We start from the raw sequence: 22,389 nt of genomic DNA, 5'->3' as shown, positions 1-22,389 counted from the left end.
TATTTGTTTAATGTCCACTTCTCCTACTACTCTGTTCCACGAGGGCCTAGATTTGTCTGCTTTGGCCATTGTTGTATATGCAACTTACTGCCAGGTTCTAAATAAGAGAGAATGGATGAATAAATGAGCAAATGAATGAATACATAAATGTAAAGTATGAGCTTATTTTTTATAAATACACGCATGCCCTTTAATTATTTAACTATTAGGTGGAAAAAAATCTACCAGAATATTTCAGTCAAGGGTTCAATATTTGCATCTCAAACCATAAAATATTCATGACCTCTTCATCTCCACTGACTCTCCTCCACTTCGTTTCAAACACCTGCTCCAATGGCCATATCTTAGACATTGTGATCTCAGAACAGCCCCTCCCTTGAAATTATAAAATGAGATATTCCATTCTTTGATTGCATTGAAGTGTCTGGCTCTTCTCATTTATTTCCAATGTATTAGTTCTTCAGTCATTAGTCTTTTTGCCTAATCTGAACTTTTTTTTTTTTTTTTTTTTTTTGAGACAGGGTCTGGCTCTGTCACCCAGGCTGGAGAGCAGTGGCATGATCTAGGCTTACTACAACCTCCTCCTCTCAGGCTCAAGCCATCCTCCCATCTCAGCCTCCCAAGTAGCTAGGACTACAGGCACATGCTACCACATCAAGCTATTTTTTAAATATTCGTTGTAAAGGTGGGGCTTTTACCACCTTGCCAAGGCTGGTCTTGAACTACTGGGCTCAAGCAATCCATCTGCCTCAGCCTCTCAAAGTGCTGGGATTACAGGTGTGAGCCACTGTGCCCAGCCTGAACTTTCTACTGGCCTCCTTTTTCCTCAGCCTCTCTCTCTGCAGTTCAGATTCCATGGTCCAACACTCTGACCACCCTCTAGCTAATATATTAAATTTCCTTGCTCTGCTGCACTTCCTTCACATCCACATGGCAAAACATCAAACATGAAAGAGCTTGGAATCCACAGTAAATCCTCTCTGCCTTTAAGGAGCTAAGAGCCTAGCAAGAAAATCAGACATAAGCAACTAGTTATAATAAACTAGGATAAGCCCAGTAAGTCAGGATGCATAGGATGCTGTGGAAACACTGAGCTAAGGGACCTGAGGGTGATCTCAGCAACCTGCCTGTCCTGCACCTGGGCTGGGATTGCTGAGAGCTACTGAAGAAAAGCACCCAGTGGGACAGATTCTGGATGGCAAAACCGATTCTGCCTCTGTCCTCTGGCTTATTCTCATCATTCTTTCATTTGTCTATTTAACATTTTTGAGCATTTTCTGTGTAACAGGCATGGTCTTAGGGTCTGGGAATGCAACAGTGAAGAATCTTATCCAGGTTCTAGCCCTCACTAGGAGGGCTAGTGTTTAGCAAGAAGAGCAAAAAACCATTAATGAAATCGTATAATTTCCTATGGAGATAAGGGTTCTGGTTTGTTAAAGAATGACCCAGGAGCTCTTTTAGATGATTTGGTGTTATTGCTTGCCTATATTACGAATATTGTGTATGAAAGAAAATAAGTAATTAAATTGGTAATTTATCTTCCTATCTTTTCCTTGCCTTGAAGAGTTGTCCTTTTTCTCTTGAAGGTCCTTGCTGTTGACCTTAAAGGCCAGTACCATGAATACTTTTTATTGTGAGTGGCAAATAGGGTCAGATAGGAAACAAGAAATGACTGGCAATGATGATAAAAATGGAGCAATGCAACACTACTTATTATCTTATTAAGTAGCTAGTAGGAAACCTAAATGCAGTGAGTAGTGGAGAATTTAAAGGTTGATAACTCTATACTGGTCTTTACACGTAAGTCCAACTTTGAAGAACTTTGATTCGGTTTACTAAAGCCATGTCAGGGAGGAGGCAGATGAGGAAAACCGGGCTTAGTATAGACATAAAAAGCGTGCTTTTCTTGTTTTGTTTTCTGGATGCATGAGTACCCTGATAGAATTTCAGAAGGTGAGACTTTTACTACCTAAGTTGCAGTATTTTCTAAATACCTCAAGACACCCCTTCCATATTGCCGAAAAGAGGTTAACAAAAGAGGGAAAAGAAAGAAAGAAAGAAAGAAAGAAAGAAAGAAAGAAAGAAAGAAAGAAAGAAAGAAAGAAAGAAAGAAAAAACAGTGACAGTAACCTGAGTCACTAAGCCATAAGAGGGATGCCTGAGACCTGCCTAAGGAGGCATTAAACCATACAGGGGAAGACTGGGAAGAGAAAGAACTGTGAGGGCCTGAGCAGTGGGTTCTGTACTATGGAGCCTGATTTGGTGTAGAAAGAGCAAAGAGAAGCAGCAACAGGATGGTCAAATAATGCTATGTGTAACTCAGAAAGAGAGAGCTAACGTACAGAGAATGAAAACATTCCAGTACTGGAGAGAAAATTCCAGGAAAATTAATTTGTTGTGAAGACACTCAGTAAACAGAAAGGGAGTCTGTAAGCCTAGTTTCTATCAGAAGGAAAGAAGGCGAAAAAGAAGAAAACAGAAGAACAGCAGGGCAGACCCTGACTTGGACATCCCAGGCTAGAAAATAATTAACAATAAATGCTGTAATGCCTTAGTTGCCTTAGTCCACTTCTGAAATACTGACACCTTAGAGATCGGTCATGATTTTTCCTTATCAGAAGACTTTCCATCAAATCTATAAAACAGTAAACATATAATCTGGAGGCAAACTCTGAGAACTCCTGGGTAACCTCAATGTTTAATGCCCATTCTCCTCACTCAAAACTTTGAGACCATACGGTGCCTTTCTGAAAAAGTATACAACACAGAGGTGTGTAACTGAAGGGAGAGGAGGAGAGAATGGAAAATGCAAGAGTGCAAGTTGCAAGACAAAAAAAAAAAAAAAAAAAAAATGCAACCTGAACAGTTTCGCAACGCTTCAAACTCCAGCAAATGCAGAATCATTCTGGGTATAGCTTCGGCTCCAGTGAGGCTCCTTCCTTCCCCAGGCTGACCCCTACGCATAGGGTGAATCTTGGAGGCAGAAAGAAATTAAAGGCAAAACTAAGAACACAAGGACAGCTTTTTCTCCTCAAGTGCATAGCTAGGATCACCAGCTGTGACTTCTAGCCTTCCTGTGCCTCGCGTTCATTGTTGCCTGCCAACCTCCACCTCCCCTGGAATGCTCATTCGTTTCAACCAATGTGAAGGAACTTATACTATTTCCCTTTTCTGCTTATCCTAAATTTTCCCTTTTCTCTCTTCTAGCTGTTTTTAAAAGTAGTATAAAGTATGTTTTTGAGCCTCCTCTTCAAGGCTCCTTTGAGATGCCACCCACGTTGCACAGCTGTGGGTCAGCAGTTTACTATTTACTGTAACCTCACAGACATAACACAGATCCAACTGAGATTACAAAAACACCAGGATAGCTGAGAGATGGTGGTCTTGACAATTTCCTTCAATATATCTGTAAGAATAAGACAGAACTTGAAAATAAGGTAGAACTTGAAATGAAGAGATAAAGAGAATGTAGTTTGCTATTTTTTTTTTTTTTTTTTTTTTTGACACAATTTGATGTGATTCCCTCTTTTGGAGCCAATGAAAATCACTCCTGAGTGTGTCCCTCTTTAGTCTCTTCTTCTTCCCTCTGCTTTCCTCTTCCTTAGACTCTTCCCCTATCCCTGTCCTCTCTTTCTCAGACACTCACGTAGCCCTTAACAGGAGGAAGAAGTTATTTTCTTTCTATCTCCAAGCCCTGATTGCTTTTGCTGGTGTTAAAGTAAATGCTCTCCAGCTGACTCTATGAGGTTCCTTATTGCCCTCTGAGTCTTACCACAGCGTCAGAAGTAGTTAAAGGATGTCCGTAATGAAGAAAATAGAGAATTGACAATCCACAATTATGAAATAACAAGCAGAGGACAAGGAAAGACCTTGTTCTTTTGAAAAATGTTAATATAATAGCAAGTCTCTGTCCCCTGATGCCAAAACAACAAGTTAATTCAGCAATTCAGCCTTAAAATAGTAAGTCTATACAGAGGCAATATAGCAGAAAGGAAAGAGCATTGGGGCAATTACAACAATATCAATACCTAAGCATCATGTGGTCGACCAAACATTTTCATAGATGCCAGAAACTCTGAATCTGAGTTTGAGGCTTTTCCAGCCACAACACAAAGCCTCCTGAATCTCAAGTCTCCATTTCCCCCCCACACCCCATTCATGATCAGCTGACACTAATTAAGTTCCACTTGATGAACTTCATTTTCTTCATCTGCAAATGAGCACTGACACCTTCCAGCTACTTTTTGTGCTACTGTAAGAATCCAAAGTGACTCAGTTTAGACAAAAGCATTCCAAAATATGGAGTCCCACACAAGCGTAAGATATTACTAGAGAAATAGATCTTAAAGAATTGTCAGACAAAAGAACATGTTGAAAAATTAACATAGTTTAAGTAAAAGCCCTTAAATTTTTTTTAAATGGGGAATAACAGCTTTTTTTGTTTGTCTGTTTCTAAATTTTTTTATTATACTTTAAGTTCTGGGATACATGTGCAGAACGTGCAGGTTTGTTACATAGGTATACATGTGCCATCGTGGTTTGCTGCACCCATCAACCAGTCACCTACATTAGGTATTTCTCCTGATGCTATCCCTCCCCAGCCCCCCACCTACCGACAGGCCCCAGTGTGTGATGTTCCCAGAAATACCATTTGACCCAACAATCCCATTACTGGGTATATACCCAAAGGATTATAAATCATTCTACTAAAAAGACCCATGCACACGTATGTTTACTGCAGCACTGTTCACAATAGCAAAGACTTGAAACCAACCCAAATGCCCATCAATGATAGACTGGATAAAGAAAATGTGGCACATATACACCATGGAATGCTATGCAGCCATAAAAAAGGATGAGTTCATGTCCTTTGCAGGGACATGGATGAAGCTGGAAACTATCATTCTCAGCAAACTAACACAGGAACAGAAAACCAAACATCACATGTTCTCGCTCATAAGTGGGAGTTAAACAATGAGAACACAAGCCTTTAAAATTTAATCATATTGTTTCATAAGGGTTTTGTCAAATTACAGGTAGGATACAAAAAGGTAGTGTTTATATATGAGACATTAAATAATTTTAAAATACTAAATGAGCCACCATCTCTATGATTATTCTCTGATAAAAACTCAGTGCTAGAGCAAACATATCATTATAAAAATGCGTAGGGGCATGATGTCATACATATAATGAACATACTTCTTAGATTTGGGGGCTGGACTAGAAGTTAGGCCATTTGTTAATTGTACAACTAAATATGACTTCATTTTTACTTTGTTATAATGTTCTATAAATAAATTCACACATTAGGATATTAGCCCTTTATGAAACATTACATTCTCTGTTTATGGCTCAGAAAATATGGTCACCAGTGTCTACTCTTAGGGTCTTCCAAGGGTTCCCCTAGAAATTCCTGAATTCCTTGCTTTCATTCTCCATTCAGTTTTCATTCTTCTCTATCTACTTTCCCAACCACAAAATGTGCTCCTCATCCTCCCACCTCCATCCTGCCCAGCCTGTGACCTCAGTTGTCCTCCTAGTTCTGCTGTCCCCTTTGCATTTCACTTCTGCACACACACACAGCCCAGAGTTCTGCAGTGGGTCATCATGAACGAACTTGTGGCAGCCGGCCTAGAATCTCTTTCTGGCACAGAGCAAACATGTCCTCCTCTGGGCAGAATCCAGCCTAATGGAACACCTGCCGGATGTAAGGGTAGAATTCAGGCACTGATTTGGGGATTAAGAGATTCTCCATCCACTGCCTATCCAGTCACCACATTTATACCCCCTGGAGGAGGAGGATAGGTTCTAAGCCCATTTCAACTGTTTAACATAGTCAATCCCATGCATAGCATCTCTGGCTCCTGACTTCTCCCCTTGGCATTCAGATGCATGTAGCAACCAGTTCATCTGGATTTTCCCCAGAAATCCAGGGCTCCCTTGAGCTAAACAGATGGTTAAGGATGGATAGCCAACATCCTTCATGCAGGTGGCTCTGCAACTCCAGGGCAGTAAAGATCTGCTCCACTTCTTGTTGAATGAAGGGCTGCAGGATAGAGGCACATACCTGGCAAACCCAGAGAAACGTTGCCTTATCCTATTCATGGAGGGACCACGGTGTTAAGAAGAATGTGGCAAAGAGGCACCACACTCCACATGAAAGAAGTAGACCAAGTTTCCTTTAGCACACATTTATGCCTGGGCATTCATTCTGTTTTCTTGCTTACTCTTATTACCCTCATGGCTATTCACTCTCCATGGCCTTCTTATCTGGTCCTTTCGGTTTACTGGCCATTACTGACATGCAACCTTGGCTCTCCTTTGAGACAACCCTGGATAACACTTTCTCCAACCTGACTGAGCTCCAAGAACTCTCTCTCCCATGCTTTCCCTCGAGAGGTCCCCCCACTCTACCATGTCTACCTGTTCCTGCTCATGTTGCCAGATGCTGCACAATCACACTAACATATCATAACACGACCTCACATATTCTTTCAAGATCAGCCCTGGAGATCTCCAAATTACATATTCATTCTAGAATGTTTAAATATCAGATGGCCAACTTCTTGCTCCCACAATCAAAAATTGGCAGGAAATGCCAATATCTAAAATTCCCAAATATAAGCACTGTTTCCTAAAGGAAGGAATAATACATCATCTAATACTGATATCAAGTTTTCAAGCCCCTAAACTCTCTAATCCTTTCTTTATGGGACCAATTGTGTTGCAGAATAGCTTTTGGCTTTCTTCTGTGGCTGGCTGGAAAAGGAATTTCCTTTCCTAGAGTTCTAGTTTATTCTGAAAGGGTGTAGCAGTAGGTCTTAGTCAGGTCTAAAGTGGAAACCATGTCTTAGATGGTCAAACAAATTGCTTTGGTCTTCTCAGGAAGGCAGGAGGTGAAGACATCTTTTGAATGAAGGAAGACCTGGGTGGGGACATTGTTTGGGAATAATCAGAGTTTAAGAGCTGAATGGAAAGTACAAAAGAAGAATTCAAGGACTGCTGACCACCACAGAGAGTTCTATACTGAATACACAACATGAACTTACACTAGATCTCGTTTGTCCATTCATTCAACATATTATGTGCCAGGAATTGTGTAAACTTGGTCTCTGCCCTGATCCAGCTGACAGTAATTTATTGGAAAGTTTTGCTTTAATGCTAGATTTCACAGGGTATGGTTACATTACTATAAATGCTTGGTTGCTTTGGAAATGTGCTTAGGATTACGTACACATTGTTGGATCATGAGACATACTCCTATTTATATCCCAGAAAAGGGGCTTCCTTGTAAGATATTATTTTACAAGAAAAATAGGAGACAATTCTAGGTTTTGAAGTTCATATGTCTGACAGAATATGTTTCCACAAATACAGTTTATCTGCTCTCCAGCAAAACAAGTTTGTTAAAAGCAAACATGGTCGTACTTTAATCATTTTTTTAAAAGAAACGTAGTACACTCACCTCCTTTCTTCCCTATCCTCATATACTCCCCCACAAGAAAACTAACTCTGCCTCAAACCTATCTGCTTTTAAAATAGCTTATGTAGTTCTAAAATACTTAGATAAGTAGGTTTAGCTTGTACCATTGGGAGTTTCAGATGTGTTATTAATGTTTTCACTGTTTATTCAGGAAAAAAAAGATAGTTCTTAAAGATAATAACAGACAAGGGAGTAAAGGGAAACATTCAAAATCACTTCTGCCCTCTGGGTGTGTCCAGTAGGGAAGGTTTACTGCTCAGTATGAAAGTCAACTTTCTGATTGATGCTTTGCTAAGGTCGGGTAGTTCCTTTACTACTATAGAAAAGTTAATTTCCTGTTCCATTTTTCCTGAAGCATTTGTGCACTTTGGCTAAATTAATACTAGATTTTCCACCAGGGAAGAAGTAGGCTTAGGGCTGTAGCTATTGGAATGCTATTATACTTCCTATTGCTTGTTAAAGAAATAGTGAAACATCAAGAGGAAACTCAATTGTAGCAGCACAATTTTGGACTCCTAGTGGCATTTTGAAACATAACTTTATAACTTGGCATTTGTATAGCACACTATACTATAAATTTTTAATGAAAAGAGTGTTTCCAGTAATCACATTTGTGTTATATATAAATGTCTTCTTTTCCCAAGAGGCACCAAATGCAATGAGAATATTTTAATGATATCATTCTTTTGGATATGAAACTATATATTCCCCTGTCTTTTATAATCTCAATGTTTTTCAAAGTACTCTCAGCTAAAGTGTCTAATTAGATCCCATAGCACCTCTGTGACAGGCATTTCGATCCCTGGACCACAGACTAGGAAAATAAAACCCAAAGAAGTCACTTGTCCACGGTCACCCAACTCTTCATTATGCAAACTGGGATTCCCCATTTCAGTCCCAGGTAATTTCCCTTTCTCTTGGAAAGGGTGAATGGGTCATGGCAGGATCTGTTTCAGACACATGAACTTTTAACAGGTTGTTCTGGTGGTTTCTAGAAGTCTGCACCACCACCCTAACACCACCTACTTTTTCCTATGCCAAAAGAAATAAGAAATATCATGACCCCGGAGCAATATTATTTTTTAAGTAAATTCCATTTTCTTCCCATAGTTACACATTACCATCAGGCATCTTCCTCCACCTGACTCTCTCTTCCTAGATTGGCTACCCCAAATCCCTCTCTCGAGCATACTCAAAATATGCTCAGGTCAGCAATTACCAGCTTCAGTTTGTCGAGATCAGCTGTGATGTATGTTACAAGAGATTGGCTATGAAAAGAACTAAAATATCAAAATTTGTGAATAATTTATGTTTAATAAATGAGGGAAGATATGTTGCATTCTGACTCCTGGCAGTCAAAGTGACTTTCTTGAGCAGATGAGGAAGTATTATGCATATCCCTGGAAACCCCATGGAATATGCTTGCATTTGACTGTATCTATAGGTGCCAAAAAGGAAAGTGGACAAGCAGCTTTAAACATTTACCTGAGCAAAATGTACCAAAGAAAACACAGGGTGACAATAAAAAATACATACTATATATGCATTATTGAAGAAAATATAATGTAACATATACCCAGTGCTTGTTTTTGAGATCAGAGCTTAAACCCAGCTTCTCAGGGGAAGAAAGGACACATGTAATGTTTATCGAACATTGACTCTGGCCAACAACCATGCTTGATGCTTTCAAACATATGATTTTATTCAGTTCCCACAAATAGGGGTTAGTTCCATTTTCCAATAAGAGAACTGAGGATTTAAAAACGTATATAAAATTTGCCAATTGTCCTATAGCTAGGATAAAGCTGGAATTTGGACCAATGTATTCCACAACATACCCATGATCTGCTAGGCTTCTTATTCAATATACTTAACAGGCTTGAGATTGAAAGCTGTGCTGAAGATTGTAAGATCTATTCTCAACAGCAATATTCAGTTACAGAGCTTCCCTCTTACCAGGTTACTCTGATTGGCCTGCACTATAAATGAACTGGTAGGGGTTCCTATTGAGAACACCCAGATAAAGATTAGGGACACCAAAGGTAGTTATATGTCAAGGAACATGATAAGGCCCATTCTGCACTGCCAAATCCATGTGTTCTTCTTAATATTATTTTGATCCATCTATTATTTTGGATCATAAATACCCCAGCCTCTCTTAGTGAATTTAATTGAGAGTTGAATAAAATTTTTTAAGATCCTTATACATGGCTGACTCAGTCTTTGTCATATTTCTTTCTGAACTCCATACATGATAAGTCAAAATGCTTAATTTTATATTTTGAACAAGTCTCCAAAAAAGTGTAAAAGTTGACAAAGTTCTGTTTACCTTGCAAATTTCCAAATTTGATGTAATTTCTGTCACAGAACATAAATCCTATGTTAGAACATGAGCTCATTCTTTTAGTGAGAACAGATCCCTTGGAAAAAAATATCTAAAGGAAGCCAAGGGGAAAAACGAAACCAAAACATTCCTTTCACCCCAAAAGGCCACAGATTCAGAGTTGATAACAGGAAGCACTTTTTATAATGTCAGTGTATTTAGTGGTTTCTATTTCAGAGGGTTTATCTTATATGAATTTTCAATTCCATTAAAACAAGAAACAGAATTGCTTAGAAGGAGAAAGAAGCAGAAGTTCCTGCCACTATCTGAAAAAACAAGAGAGAATGACACTTATAAAATGATTAATTCTTTGATACATATGACATTTAATATAACTTGTTAAAATTTGAGCTTCATCAAGACTTCATTAAAATGTATCAATGTAAACAAATTTGAATTTGTTTAAATTCTCTCAGTATGAGCAATTTTTCACCCATATGCATATTTCATTATAAAAATGTAACATCGTTCTAATCAACTGTCTCAGATAAATTCACAAGCATTAAATGCTCATCAGGCAGCCTAACTAATTCTATGGAAGTTGCATACCTATTAGTGTGTTGATAACATCTCTTGAGAGCCTCCTATACATAAACTCCTGTATTTAAATTCCATCGGCAAGATTTTTAAATCTACATCTTCCAATCCAGTTACAATATAAAAATGTATAAAAGGAATGGCTCAATTTTAGGTAGGATCAATCTATTAAAAATGGAAATTCCTTAACAGAAATAGAGTTTAGATGATGGTGACAATGAGGATAAAAAAGAAGAGATGTAAACAGAAAGGCACAATGATTAGGAAAGGATGTTATTTTTATTATTATCATGGTAGGTACTTGAGAATGTTTATAGGCTAAGGATGAGACAATGGAGCTGATGATAATGAGAAATCAGTGATAGTTAATTAATCAAAGATAATTAATCAACTTTAATGTAGAAGTGGCATGATGATTACCATTAGCCAGAAGTCCAAGAGATAGTACAGTAAAGAGATCAAGGGATACTTGTACAGGAAGAAGGAGAAGTGGAGGACTTTTTAGTTCAGCAAGAGAAAGAAAAGAGGGAGAAAGAGTTCCTCTCATATCTTGCCCTGCTCTAGAGTTGGCAGAATCAAATTCATCATTCATTTATTTATTCATTCATTGACTGAATATTTATTCAATGCTCACTATGTATCAGAGGCTGTTTTGACACTGGGGATGTAGCAGTAAGCCAATCAAATAAAGTATTTGATCTGAAGGAGCTTATATTCCATGCGGAAAGACAATAAACAAGTGAATAGATTTGTTACTCAGGGTCCAAAATCTTAATCTCTTTCCTCCTATCTGCACTCAACTCACTCCTCCCCATCCCCAGCTATAACATGCTGTTCGTCTCAGCAACTCAGACTTAAAAAAAAAAAAAGATTCTGCAAAACTGAGGACTTGCCTATAGATCAGCAAGTCTGACGTTGAGCGATACATCAGCCTCCCTAAATTTGGTCTTGATTCAAAAGATTCATTTTACTGTGGAAAGGCAACAGCTTAGAGGCTGGGGGATAGAGAGAGAAACTCAACAAAGCTTTCATCTCAGACATTTCTTATCCAAAGACTTATGTTCATTGCAGCAATAATTTATTGCTCACTGACTTTGTGAAGGCCAAATGTTAGGATCTATAGGGTCCACAGAGAGGAGTGAGTCTTCAAGGAAATTAAATAATAATTATTTTCATAGTTAATATTTATTGAGTGCTTTCTATCTGCCAGACACTTTAAGTGCTTCATGTGATTTATCTCATTTAAGGCTCATGTTAGCCTGGGGAGTTGGTGATAATATATCCATATTCGGGTAAGGAAACTAAATCCTAGACAGGTCAAGAAATGTGCCCAAGGTAACAAGTTAACAAATGATATTAATTTGAATGCAGTGTTTATGTACTTAACTATTCTGCCTTCCCAAATTTATTAGTTTCCTAGGGCTGCTGTAACAAAGTATTCGAAGCTGGATAGTTTAAAACAAGAGAAGCTTACTTACTAAATCTCGTAATTCTGGGGGCTAGAAGCCTAAAATAACAGTGTCAGCAGTTCCTCTGAAACTTGTGGTGGAATCCTTCCTTGACTCTCGAGTTTCTGGGGGTTTGCCACAATCTTTGGTGTCCATTAGGGTGCAGCTGCATGACTCCAATGTCTGCCCTCAGCATTACATGGCATTCTCCCTGTGTGTCTCTGTCTTCCTATGCTGTTCTCTTCTTTTTATCTTTTATTTTATTTTATTTTATTTTATTTTATTTTATTTTATTTTATTTTTTCGAGACCGAGGAAATTCGCTCTTGTTACCCAGGCCGGAGTGAAGTGTCACAATCTCAGCTCACTGCAACCTCTGCTTCCTGGGTTCAAGTGATTCTCCTGTCTTAGCCTACCGAGTAGCTGGAATTACAGGTGCCCGCCACCACGCCCAGCTAATTTTTTTGTGTTTTTAGTAGAGACAGGGTTTCACCATGTTGGCCAGGCTGGTCTCGAACTCCTGACCTCAGGTGATCCACCCACCTTGGCCTTCCAAACTGCTGGGATTGCAGGTGTGAGTCACCACGCCCCATCTACTGTCTTCTTATAACACCAGTCATATTGGATTAGGGGCCACCTTACTCCAGTGTGGCTTCATCCTAACTAATTATATCTGCGATAACCCTATTTCCAAGTAAGGTCACATTCTGAGGTACTGGAGTTTAGGGCTTCAACATATCTGTTCAGGGACGGGGTACACAATTCAACTCATAATACCAATGAATGGAGTTAGCATATGGGGCTATAATAAAATAGAAAGGACATAGGTCTCAGTCCAGTCCTGTCCACACTATCAACTTATTATGTTACTTCGAGAGAGCCACTTTCTTTCTGTGGCCTTCTTTCTCTTCACTTAAAAAAGAAAGATGTTGAACTTAATCATCTCTAACTTATTTGTAGTTATAACATTCTAATGTTCCTTCATTTATAAATAGTTACAATGAAACATAAGTTTTATTAGGGATGTTTAAGCACACATCCACTCATGGAGATAAGGGCTGCTATGATGAAGGAGGTGAAACTTCATAGGTTCTCAAAAGCTTTAAGAATGATCATGAAGATTTTTAGAGGTATTGAGTAGAGCAGGCTCCCTGGAGGAGACTCCTGACAGAAGGAGAGATGTGGGAGTTTAGAAAATAGGCTGTTGGCTGGATTATGGATTACACATAGAGACAGGGTAGAGATAAGGCTGGAAAAGTATGTTGGAACATGCCAGGATCAGGGCGGTTTCTACTCAATTGAGTGTGCTCAACGTTACAACTCCTGAAGGCTTTCAGCAGAGGTATTAATGGGACCTGTGCACAGACTGCATAGAATATGCAGGCAGATGGAGGGGTAACTGGTTAAACCACTGAACGAGTCTAGGTTAGTGACAACGAGGACACAGCATTGAGATTGTGAAGGTAGATGCTAAGATTTTGGAATCTGATGAACTCTTACCTGAATTAATTTGGAGGACTAGAGAAAATTCCACTTTACATAGCCATAAAGGCTGTGCTCATGTGATATTTACTAAAATTATAATAGTATAATAAAGGGCTAAGTGCACAGCACGGTCCCAGAGAGAAATTAGAAGTTAGAGCTAAAAAAGGAGCAGCATGTCTACAGGCAATATATAAACCACAAGGAGGAAATCCAGATCTGGGCCAGATGCCAAGGAGAAGAGGAAGCAACATGCAAGCCAGTTGAGACTAATGTTTCTGAATAAGGGCTGTGAACAAGGCAAGAAAGTTTTGGCCTTTGTGCAACAATGTAAATATGATTAATATTACTTAACTGTATACTTACAAATGGTTAAGAGGGTAAATTTTATAATATGTGGGGTTTTTTTTACCTCTATTAAAATTTTTTAAGGATAAGTCCTTTTTTTTTTTTTTTTTTTTTTGAGACAGGAGCTTGCTCTGTCACCTAGGCTGGAGTGCAGAGGCACGATCACAGGTCACTGCAGCCTTGACATCCCTGGCTCAAGCAATCCTCCCACCTTGGCCTCTCAAGTAGCTGGGGTGCTCCAGGCACATGCCATCAATCCCAGCTAATTTTTTTAACTTTTTGTGGAGATAGGCTCTCCCTATTTTGCCTAGGCTGGTCTTGAACTCCTGGACTTAAGTGATCCTACTGCCTCAGCCTCCCAAAGTGCTAGGATTATAGATGTGAGCCACCACTCCCAGAGTTATTGAAGAAGAAAGAAGAAGAAGAAGAAGAAGAAGAAGAAGAAGAAGAAGAAGAAGAAGAAGAAGAAGAAGAAGAGGAGGAGGAGAAGGAGAAGGAGGAGAAGAAGAAGAAGAAGGTGGAGATGGAGGAGGAGGTGGAGGAGGAGGAGAAGAAGAAGAAGAAGAAAAAGAGGAGGAGGAGGAAGGGGAAGGGGAAGCGGAAGCGGAAGGGGAAGCGGAAGGGGAAGCAGAAGCGGAAGGGGAAGGGGAAGAAGGAGAAGGAGAAGAAGAAATTGAAGAATGCTGTGGCCTTTCTAATTAGGAGCTGGCCATGTTGCTCAGTGGTAGGCCTCAGATTTGGTAAGAAGCCAGGCAAGATGGATTTGGTGATGAGCAAGGTATGGAGAAGAAGAAAGAAATATCAGAGGTATAAAAACTATGCATCTAAGAAAATGGTGGTTGGGTGTCAGGTCCTATTCATGGAAATAGGGAGATTAAGAGGAGTCATTGATTTGGGCATGAAGTTTGTGAAATAAATTATTTAAATTTTCGTAGTATTTTATAATATTATAGAAAAAGGTAACAGGAATTTGAAGAGGTAGGTGATATGTCATCTGCCAAGGGTGAAAATTAACAATAGGCAAAATTGATACATTCATCAAGGAAAAGTATAAAACAAGGCAAAGATCCAAGGGCCTAAGGTTGGAAATGTCTACCTGTGTCATCAGAGAGAGGAAATGAACTCAAAAAGAGACCACACGCTTTTCAGAATAACCTTGTTGTGTTGTGGAATTCAAAAAGGAAATTTCAAGAAAGAGTCACTTCCCAATAGCAGAAGATGCCTCAGAGAAGAAGGATGTAGATTGAAATTAGATCAGTAGATTTGGTAATAAGGGGTTCACCAAGAGAGGTTTCAATAGAAATGACCAAATGCAAAGGATAAGGAATGGGGAGAGGTAACAAGGAAGTACATGCAAAGAGAACCAGTTACAGTTTCTCCGAATGGAAGTAGAGAGACAGGGAGCATATTATATTAGGTAGATTGCCAGGTACAAAGAAAGCTTATTGTTTTATTAGTTCTACACATGTTTGCTGGCAGGAGGAAAGATTTGGAATTGGCAATATTATAAGTAATAGAAGGTAACTGTGGAGCCAATTTTGAAAAATGTTGAAAAGGGGGTGTTCAGGAACACACATGGAAAGTAAGATTTGGCAAAGAAGAGGCATATTGAAACAGCCTACCAACTGGTCTTCCTGCCTTCAATTCTACTCCAGTCCATTCTGCAATGTGTGTTCGTACTTTCTCTCTAATACACTTATGTATTTATGCCAGTCTTTGCTTAACGTTCTTCAGGGATTCTCTGTTGCCTTTGGAATAGAATCCAGACTCCTTACCATGTGCACATTTCCAACATCCAGACCCTGCTGACTTTTCTACTTTGTGTATTTGCCTTCCTGCTTCCATCAGTAACAACAACAACAACAACACACACACACACACACACACACACACACACACACACACACACACACACAGTATAACAAATACTTTGAATTCTCCAAATGTATCAGGCTATCCGGCTATTTCATTTCTTATTTGCATATGCAGGCTGTTCTGCATGTAATACTTTTTTCTTTCTCTACCCTCTCTAGTTCCTTCTCAACATTCAAAAAGTAGTCTTGTAATTATCAGTCTCCTATCACCGTATTAATTTACTTGTCTGTCTCACGGAAGCTTTTATTTCTGTATAACTTGTATCTCATAAAGAGGCTAATACATACAAATTGTTCAATAAATATTTACTAAATGAATGAAAATGAATAAATGAAAGGTATCAGGAGGAGAAAGGGTAGAGATGAAGCAAGATTCTGTGGGGGATTTTTTTTTAGCTACAGAGAAGGATTCTCAGTGAGATAATTACAACATTTTTATATAAAAGAAGAGACCTCTTCCCAAGAGTGCGAGGATTTTTTGCTGGATTTTTGGTGGATTTCTAGAAAGCAAAGTTATGAAACTACTGTCTCAGTAGTGAGTAGGTCACATTGCCTCATCTACCCCTCTAGTGGGCATTACTCACCATTGTTGTGGTCATCAAACTAAGGACAGTGTTTTCACTGTCTCTGAAGCACAGACCTGGAAGCTCCTACTCACAGTACTGATTGAAAAGGAGGGTCTACCTCACCTTTGCACCTGCAGGGCAACCCCCATCCAGGGGCTAGCTTCTCTACTGGCTGCCCTGAGAAGCCAAAAAACTCAACCTGTAAGTACCATGAGAGGGACTCCAGTCAATAAAAGGCAGGAGAAGAGATCAGGCCATAAATTGCTTGCCCTTTCTGCTCCTTTTGTCTGGCACCTGTACTGAGACGTGGTCATTGAAGAAAGCCTCTCTGGAAATGACTTGCAATAATGTACTCCCTTCTGTTTGCTCTCCCTTCTCTGTTCTTTCCTCACTCTTGTGTCCCTGGGATTGCATTCTCCAATAAAGTGTTAGCATGCAAGTGTTTGCCTCCAGTTCTATTTCTAGAAAACCTGGGCCAAGTAAGGAATTTTTTTAGAAAGTTTCAAATGTTAAATATATTATTTACTAGTAGAAATGCAAACAAGATTAATTAGATCATTTTCAATGAGAACATCCACTTATTTGCATTGGGCTGTGTTTGGATCCTTGAGAAAGTAGATGCCATATAGAACGGTCATTTAAAGAGAAGGGAGAGTCAAGAAGACATGGGAAATGAATAGTCAAGCAACAGTCAACAAAATAGTAGTTCTCATTTTGGAGCCATCAACAGGAGGTAATCAGAAACACATGGCTATGATGAGTATAAACGTATTCCCCAAATAGCAAAGTTTCCATTAAAGGAGCATATACTAAGGAGATTTTCTTTCATTGTTTCTGTTTATAATTTAATGTGCTTCCTGTGCTATGAAATGTTAAAATGTTAGATGCTATAAAATAGATAAATCTATTGCGTGACCTACTTTGACGAAGACAACACATCTGTGTTTATATATTAAATTGAAATAATTTTAAGACTTGGCAGATTGTCAGGCAATATTCAGACTACTGATATTGAGAGAAAACTCAGAAGAAGTGACAAAAATACATCTGCTTAGCCAAGCCCTTTGGATTATTCAAATGGAAAAATGAATTAAAGTTTGGCAAGAAAGAGGGAGAGTACTTCCTCACTATGGAAAGTTGGCATATACTATACCATGATTTCAATCCATACTGAAAACAGCTTTACACATTGAACCAGATCCCATGTGTAAAAGTGTGCAGGGTAAAGTCACCCACAATCAAATATTTGGTAGTACAGAACCCTCCATTAGGAGGCTGACAAAGTAGAAAAGGTCTTCTCATAGATACAACTGCAACAAAAAAGGCTGGGAAATACGTATTACTTATTCAATGAATAAAAACTCTGATCCAAGAAGTTTTTATTTCTGTGTATTTACTTTGGTTTCTGAATGTTTATCCCTGCAAACACTAAAACATTCACTGAAACACTTGTTCTAATATGCTCAGTTGAAGTATTTAATTATGCTTTTTTGATTTTACGTTTTTAAATCTAGATCAAATTTACACATCCTGGAGGGGCAGTTAGTTTAACATGTAAACCTACTGGTTGTTAAGCATTTGTAGTGGTTCTTAGCATGTTTTTAGTTCTGAATATCTGACAGAAATCTATAATTTCCCCCCAAAGATCTTCACATACACCTACATTACAGTATTTTGCATAAAATGTCATGGATGTATACATTTTATACATCTAAATACATTCTGGAATCCATGAACCCTAGGTCAAAATCAGCTGCTTTAAGTAACTTTTAAAAACACTTAAAGCAAAGATTTGACTAAATAAAAGTAATAACAAAATCCAAAATTTACGGATAGAAGCAATGCTACTTCTATAAAATGCCTCAAAGCTAATTCTAGGTTTTCAGGAAACCTATATAGCATCTAATCAGTTTTTTTTTAATGAACTTCACAAATAGTTACTTTAGAAAATGATCAATATATTGATCCCAAAAGCTTTCTCTCTTCATTTTAGCCATCTGAAAGAGTATCTAATAATTTAAATTGCAGTATGATTTGACTCCTTTTTCAAAACATATACTATAAGTAGAATTAATTTGTATCTGGTTTTAATTAACATGTGTATGATACTTTCTTTCTCACTTCCTTTCTGTCTCAAATAAAAAGTGGCTTTAATCCAGGGGCTGGCATAGGTTAAAAATGGAATGACATGGCTAATGTTTGGAAATCTACTTTTCATATCCACTGGGCTCCTGAACTATAATTGTAAATTTAGCATCTTGCTTACAGTTAAAATACTTAAGACTGTGAATCACTTGTAAACCAAATTCATCATGTGTTTGGCATTTTTGGTGAAGAAAAGTCTCAAGTGAATGTTTTACACCAGCAGCCAGTAAGTTTCAGATGGTTTATAAGTAGTAGGAGATTCAAAGTTGAAATAAAATTTTCTATGACAGCCCACAAATAACAGCTAACATATGCCTAAATTACAAACAAAGCAGGAATCACACAGAACAAGGGGAATAAGAAAGCTGTAAGTTCATTAATAAAATCTTTTCATGCAAAATTCTTAGCAAAAATTTTAGGCATTAAATAAGAGCAAGACTATGTCAACTATTTTTGAATAAATTACCTTTCTCAATATTGGAAACTAACAAGAAATGACTTTAACAGTCACAGTTTACATCCATTGCAACTGTGATGTATTCAGGAAAAGAAAAAAAGTTAATGCTGGTATAAATGAACAACAACAACAAAAATACACATTCTTCAATCACTTTCCTGTGCCTAAAAATAGATGTACAATCTCGGTTGCAGTTTCATTTTAAAGTGTTTCAACTTATATTATCTACTATTCTTTGTCATAAGATCGTTCTTGGTCAAGATGTTTCTTGGCATTACGGATAACAAATGAAGTCACTTAAAAGTTTCAAATTTTCTTTGTTTTAACTTAACGTTATTTTGTAGTTCAATAAGTTCTTGTAGTTGTGGTTTCAAAAATTATTACAAGGGCTTTGAATTTACTTTTTATTTGGAGCATCAGCCCTGCAGTAGGAACCACACAGCTTGATAGCTATTGCTGTGGGGATGCATCATGTCATAATGCTAACCATGTGACCTACCTAAATGGCACTGAGTGTCAGGCTCATTGTTCATAAAATGCTAATAATAATGTTTACTGTACCTGTCTCACAGGGCAGTAGTCTGAAACGAAATAAATAAAAGAGTTTTTAAAACAGGTGGTGCTGGTCAATCGTGGAGGTTTTGGTAATAATGCTAGCGACAGAGCTGGTGTTCAAGTAGAAATTCTACTTCAAACGGTAACCGGCATCATAAGATCGAACAGAATCTACTGTAGATATAAGATGCTACTTTCAGAGCCCTCAATTATGCTGCTACAATACTACTTGTTGTAACATAAAATTTAGTAGCTTTGCCACCATGATTTTTTTTTGCGTGGATTTTTTTTTTCTTTGTTCATGTTCTGTTTTACACTTGACTATGTTACAGGTCATTATTTTACTGATAGGCATGAGGAGAGTGGTATATTAAAATAGAAATCCTGTGTTACTTTGTGTGCTTTTTGTGTTTTTTTTCAACATTTGACAAGTAAGATTAGTAAGTTTAGCTGAATAGTATAAATATAGAATAATCTGTATTTCCCTGATCCTATAAACAATAAAACACAGTGCATCGATTCTTTTGAAGAAACCTGTTATCCTATTATTTTAAATGCTTTCGAAGTAAATATATTGCTTTAGAAATGTGGTCACCAATTAAGAATCTATCCAGCTAGTTACAAAATGAAACTCTGGAGAATCTTTGAGTCTGGAATGGTCTAAGTACTCATACTGACTGCCTTGAGAAAAGAGACACTCAAGGTTCATCAAAGTTTTTGAATCTTCGATTTATGTTTTTGAATCTTTGATTTATGTTTTTGAATTGTAAAGCCTCAGATCTCTAAGAATCCTGATATTTTAGAAAGAATCCACATCATCTTATGCCTCCTCCAAACTGTCTACTTCATTCCACTGAAATGAAGTGAAATCCTAAGAGATAAAGTAAGGCCAGAACTTTCTGGAAGTAACTATAAGAAGTTGAAGCTTATGTAACGTGTTTCCCTGTCATCAGGTCACTCTCTAGGCTGTTTACACTCTGGATCCCTTTCAGACCTCATGGAAGTTAATTTTAGTTTTATAGAAAGGACAGAGAAGCAGATTGCTGTCTTTGCAGAAACTGTCTCCATTAAGCTTATGAGAGTCTTACCTTTCTGGTTTCCTGGGCATTACCAGAGAGAAGGAAGCACTGTTTGTCCTGAGAGAATCCTTTCTTGCATCTGCTTGCCTGGATTTCAGTGGATGTGTGTGGGACAGCCCCAGGGGCAGCGGCTGTGAGCTTCCTCGTCCCTCGGAGGGTCAGAGTCTGGTAGAAGAGACAGATTGCCACCACTAAGCCCACCAAGAAGGGTCGGGGGCAAAATCGCCGACGACAAGGGAACACTGGGCGACAGACCATGACCAGTTCAGCTTCACTTGGCCTCTGTCCACGTTGCGGGAAAAGTCATAGCAGCTATTTTTTGTCAGCATGAAAAATACTAATCTGTCTTTTTTTTCCCCAACTCCAATCAAGTTTGCTTCATCCCTGCTTAAGAATTTTCCAAAGGGTTGTGCCAAAGAATCATAGGTCCCGAAAGTCTGAGGCGTTTAATAAGAGCTCTTCCATGGATGACAGTCAAAACTGGATGACCTGAGTTTAAAAAAAGACATCAAATAATAATAGTTGTAACGAATAACCTGAGTGTACCCCAGGCTGCCAAACTGTTGCTTCCAGCAATGCCTTATTTTCACATCTTTAAACTCACAGTAAAGGAGTCCGACTCTGCCTCAGCTTTCCAGGAAGAGAGAAAACAATACCAAAGTAAATCTGGAGTCTGAAAACAGCATTGAAGAACGCAAAAGATTAAAACCCAAAGTGCCTGTTGCACAGCTGAACTCAGGCCAGGTTGCCTTAGCAGTTCCTCAATTTTCCTCCGGTTTTAAAGCAGTCTTGCTTTCAGCCTTTTGTATGCTTCCCTTCATTTAGTTTTAAATTCCCACTGTCCTGTAAGTATTCACAGCTTTTAACATAAAAAAGGCATACGCAATTTGAATGGACATGGTTACTGTCAGAGTTTTTGCTTGAATTTGTTTCACTCCGTCTCAAGTTCAAAGTTCTATGTACTTACTCAGTTTTCATCCTTTTAGCCAGAAAAAAAAAGTTTCCATGATTTCCTAATGGATTGCTGATGAAAACCACTCGGAAGGAAACACCCAGTCGTATGACTCCAATTCATCTCACACACACACAGACACACACACACACACACACACACATAAACACACTCGCGCGCGCCCGCTGCACGCCCGGCGGGAGCAGAGGACCTCGGCATCGCAGCCACCCGGGGCCGGGCAGAGCGGGGCGGAGCTAAGGCCGGGTTCCTCTGGCCCTGGGGGCTGCTGGAGCAGCGCTGTCAGCTCTGGGTCCGAAACAGTGGGCTTCCCCACGTTGGAAACAGCAGCTAGCATTTCCCCAAATGAGGCTGCCTACCCAGAGCTGCAGAATTTAGAAACGTATCTGATGTCTGATCCTCTATGCAACTTCTTTTTCCTAATATAGAATTGGAAAAACAAATAGCCTTAGCCAATTGGGGACAAAGGTCGAGAACGAGACTAAAGTGAACTCCATGAGTGAATTGGGATATTCTTCACTCCAGGGAATTGTGGTTACTCTTCTGAGGATAAGAGGGTCACAAGTACTGTCTGGACCTCAGACAGCAAGCACCAGAATAACTCAGTCGTCTCTCTGTGCCTTAGTATGGAAGTCAGATCACAGATGTTCTTATTACTCCTTTCCTGGACTAATTAGTTGCGTCTTTCAATGATCTGATGCTTTATGGCCTGACATTCTGCTCCTAAAATGAGTTGATTATAGCAGGTGTTGGGGGTAACTTTTGCCCAGTAGATAAAGGTACACAGTGGGATTTGTCCAGAATCAGCTCAATCTAATTCTTGCAGACCTTCGGGTGGACGCTGCTAATACTGCAATTCTGCAAACCCCCTTCCACTTTTGCTGAGGCTGTCAAAGGGAGAGGAAATCAGTCCGGAAATCAGTCCTTGCTTTGCGAACTCTGGATACCCAGGGCTGTCTTAGCGCATAGCAGGCATTATTTAAAGGCTCTGGACCTGAAGAGGTTTTCAAACTTGTTTCTAAGCCAAACTCTTGTGGGTTGAGGTTCTCCGTGAGGCCAC

General features: G+C 38.8%; 1 protein-coding gene across 1 annotated transcript in view; it reads right to left on the bottom strand.

Annotated features, from left to right (window-relative positions):
- CPED1 (cadherin like and PC-esterase domain containing 1) overlaps positions 1–21,519 on the bottom strand; it is a 314,315-nt gene extending 292,796 nt beyond the window's left edge. The window contains exons 1-2 of the mRNA XM_055283806.1: positions 21,327–21,519; positions 20,369–20,848 (exon numbers count right to left, since the gene is read on the bottom strand). Coding sequence (XP_055139781.1) covers positions 20,369–20,617 — 249 coding nt within the window. The 5' untranslated portion in view covers positions 20,618–20,848; positions 21,327–21,519. The remainder of the gene's footprint in view (positions 1–20,368; positions 20,849–21,326) is intronic.
- Between the last annotated feature and the right edge of the window lie 870 nt (positions 21,520–22,389).

This window comes from Symphalangus syndactylus, chromosome 6 (genome assembly GCF_028878055.3).
Source record: "Symphalangus syndactylus isolate Jambi chromosome 6, NHGRI_mSymSyn1-v2.1_pri, whole genome shotgun sequence".
Taxonomy (NCBI): Eukaryota; Metazoa; Chordata; class Mammalia; order Primates; family Hylobatidae; genus Symphalangus; species Symphalangus syndactylus.
This window is presented reverse-complemented; position numbering and strand designations above follow the sequence as displayed.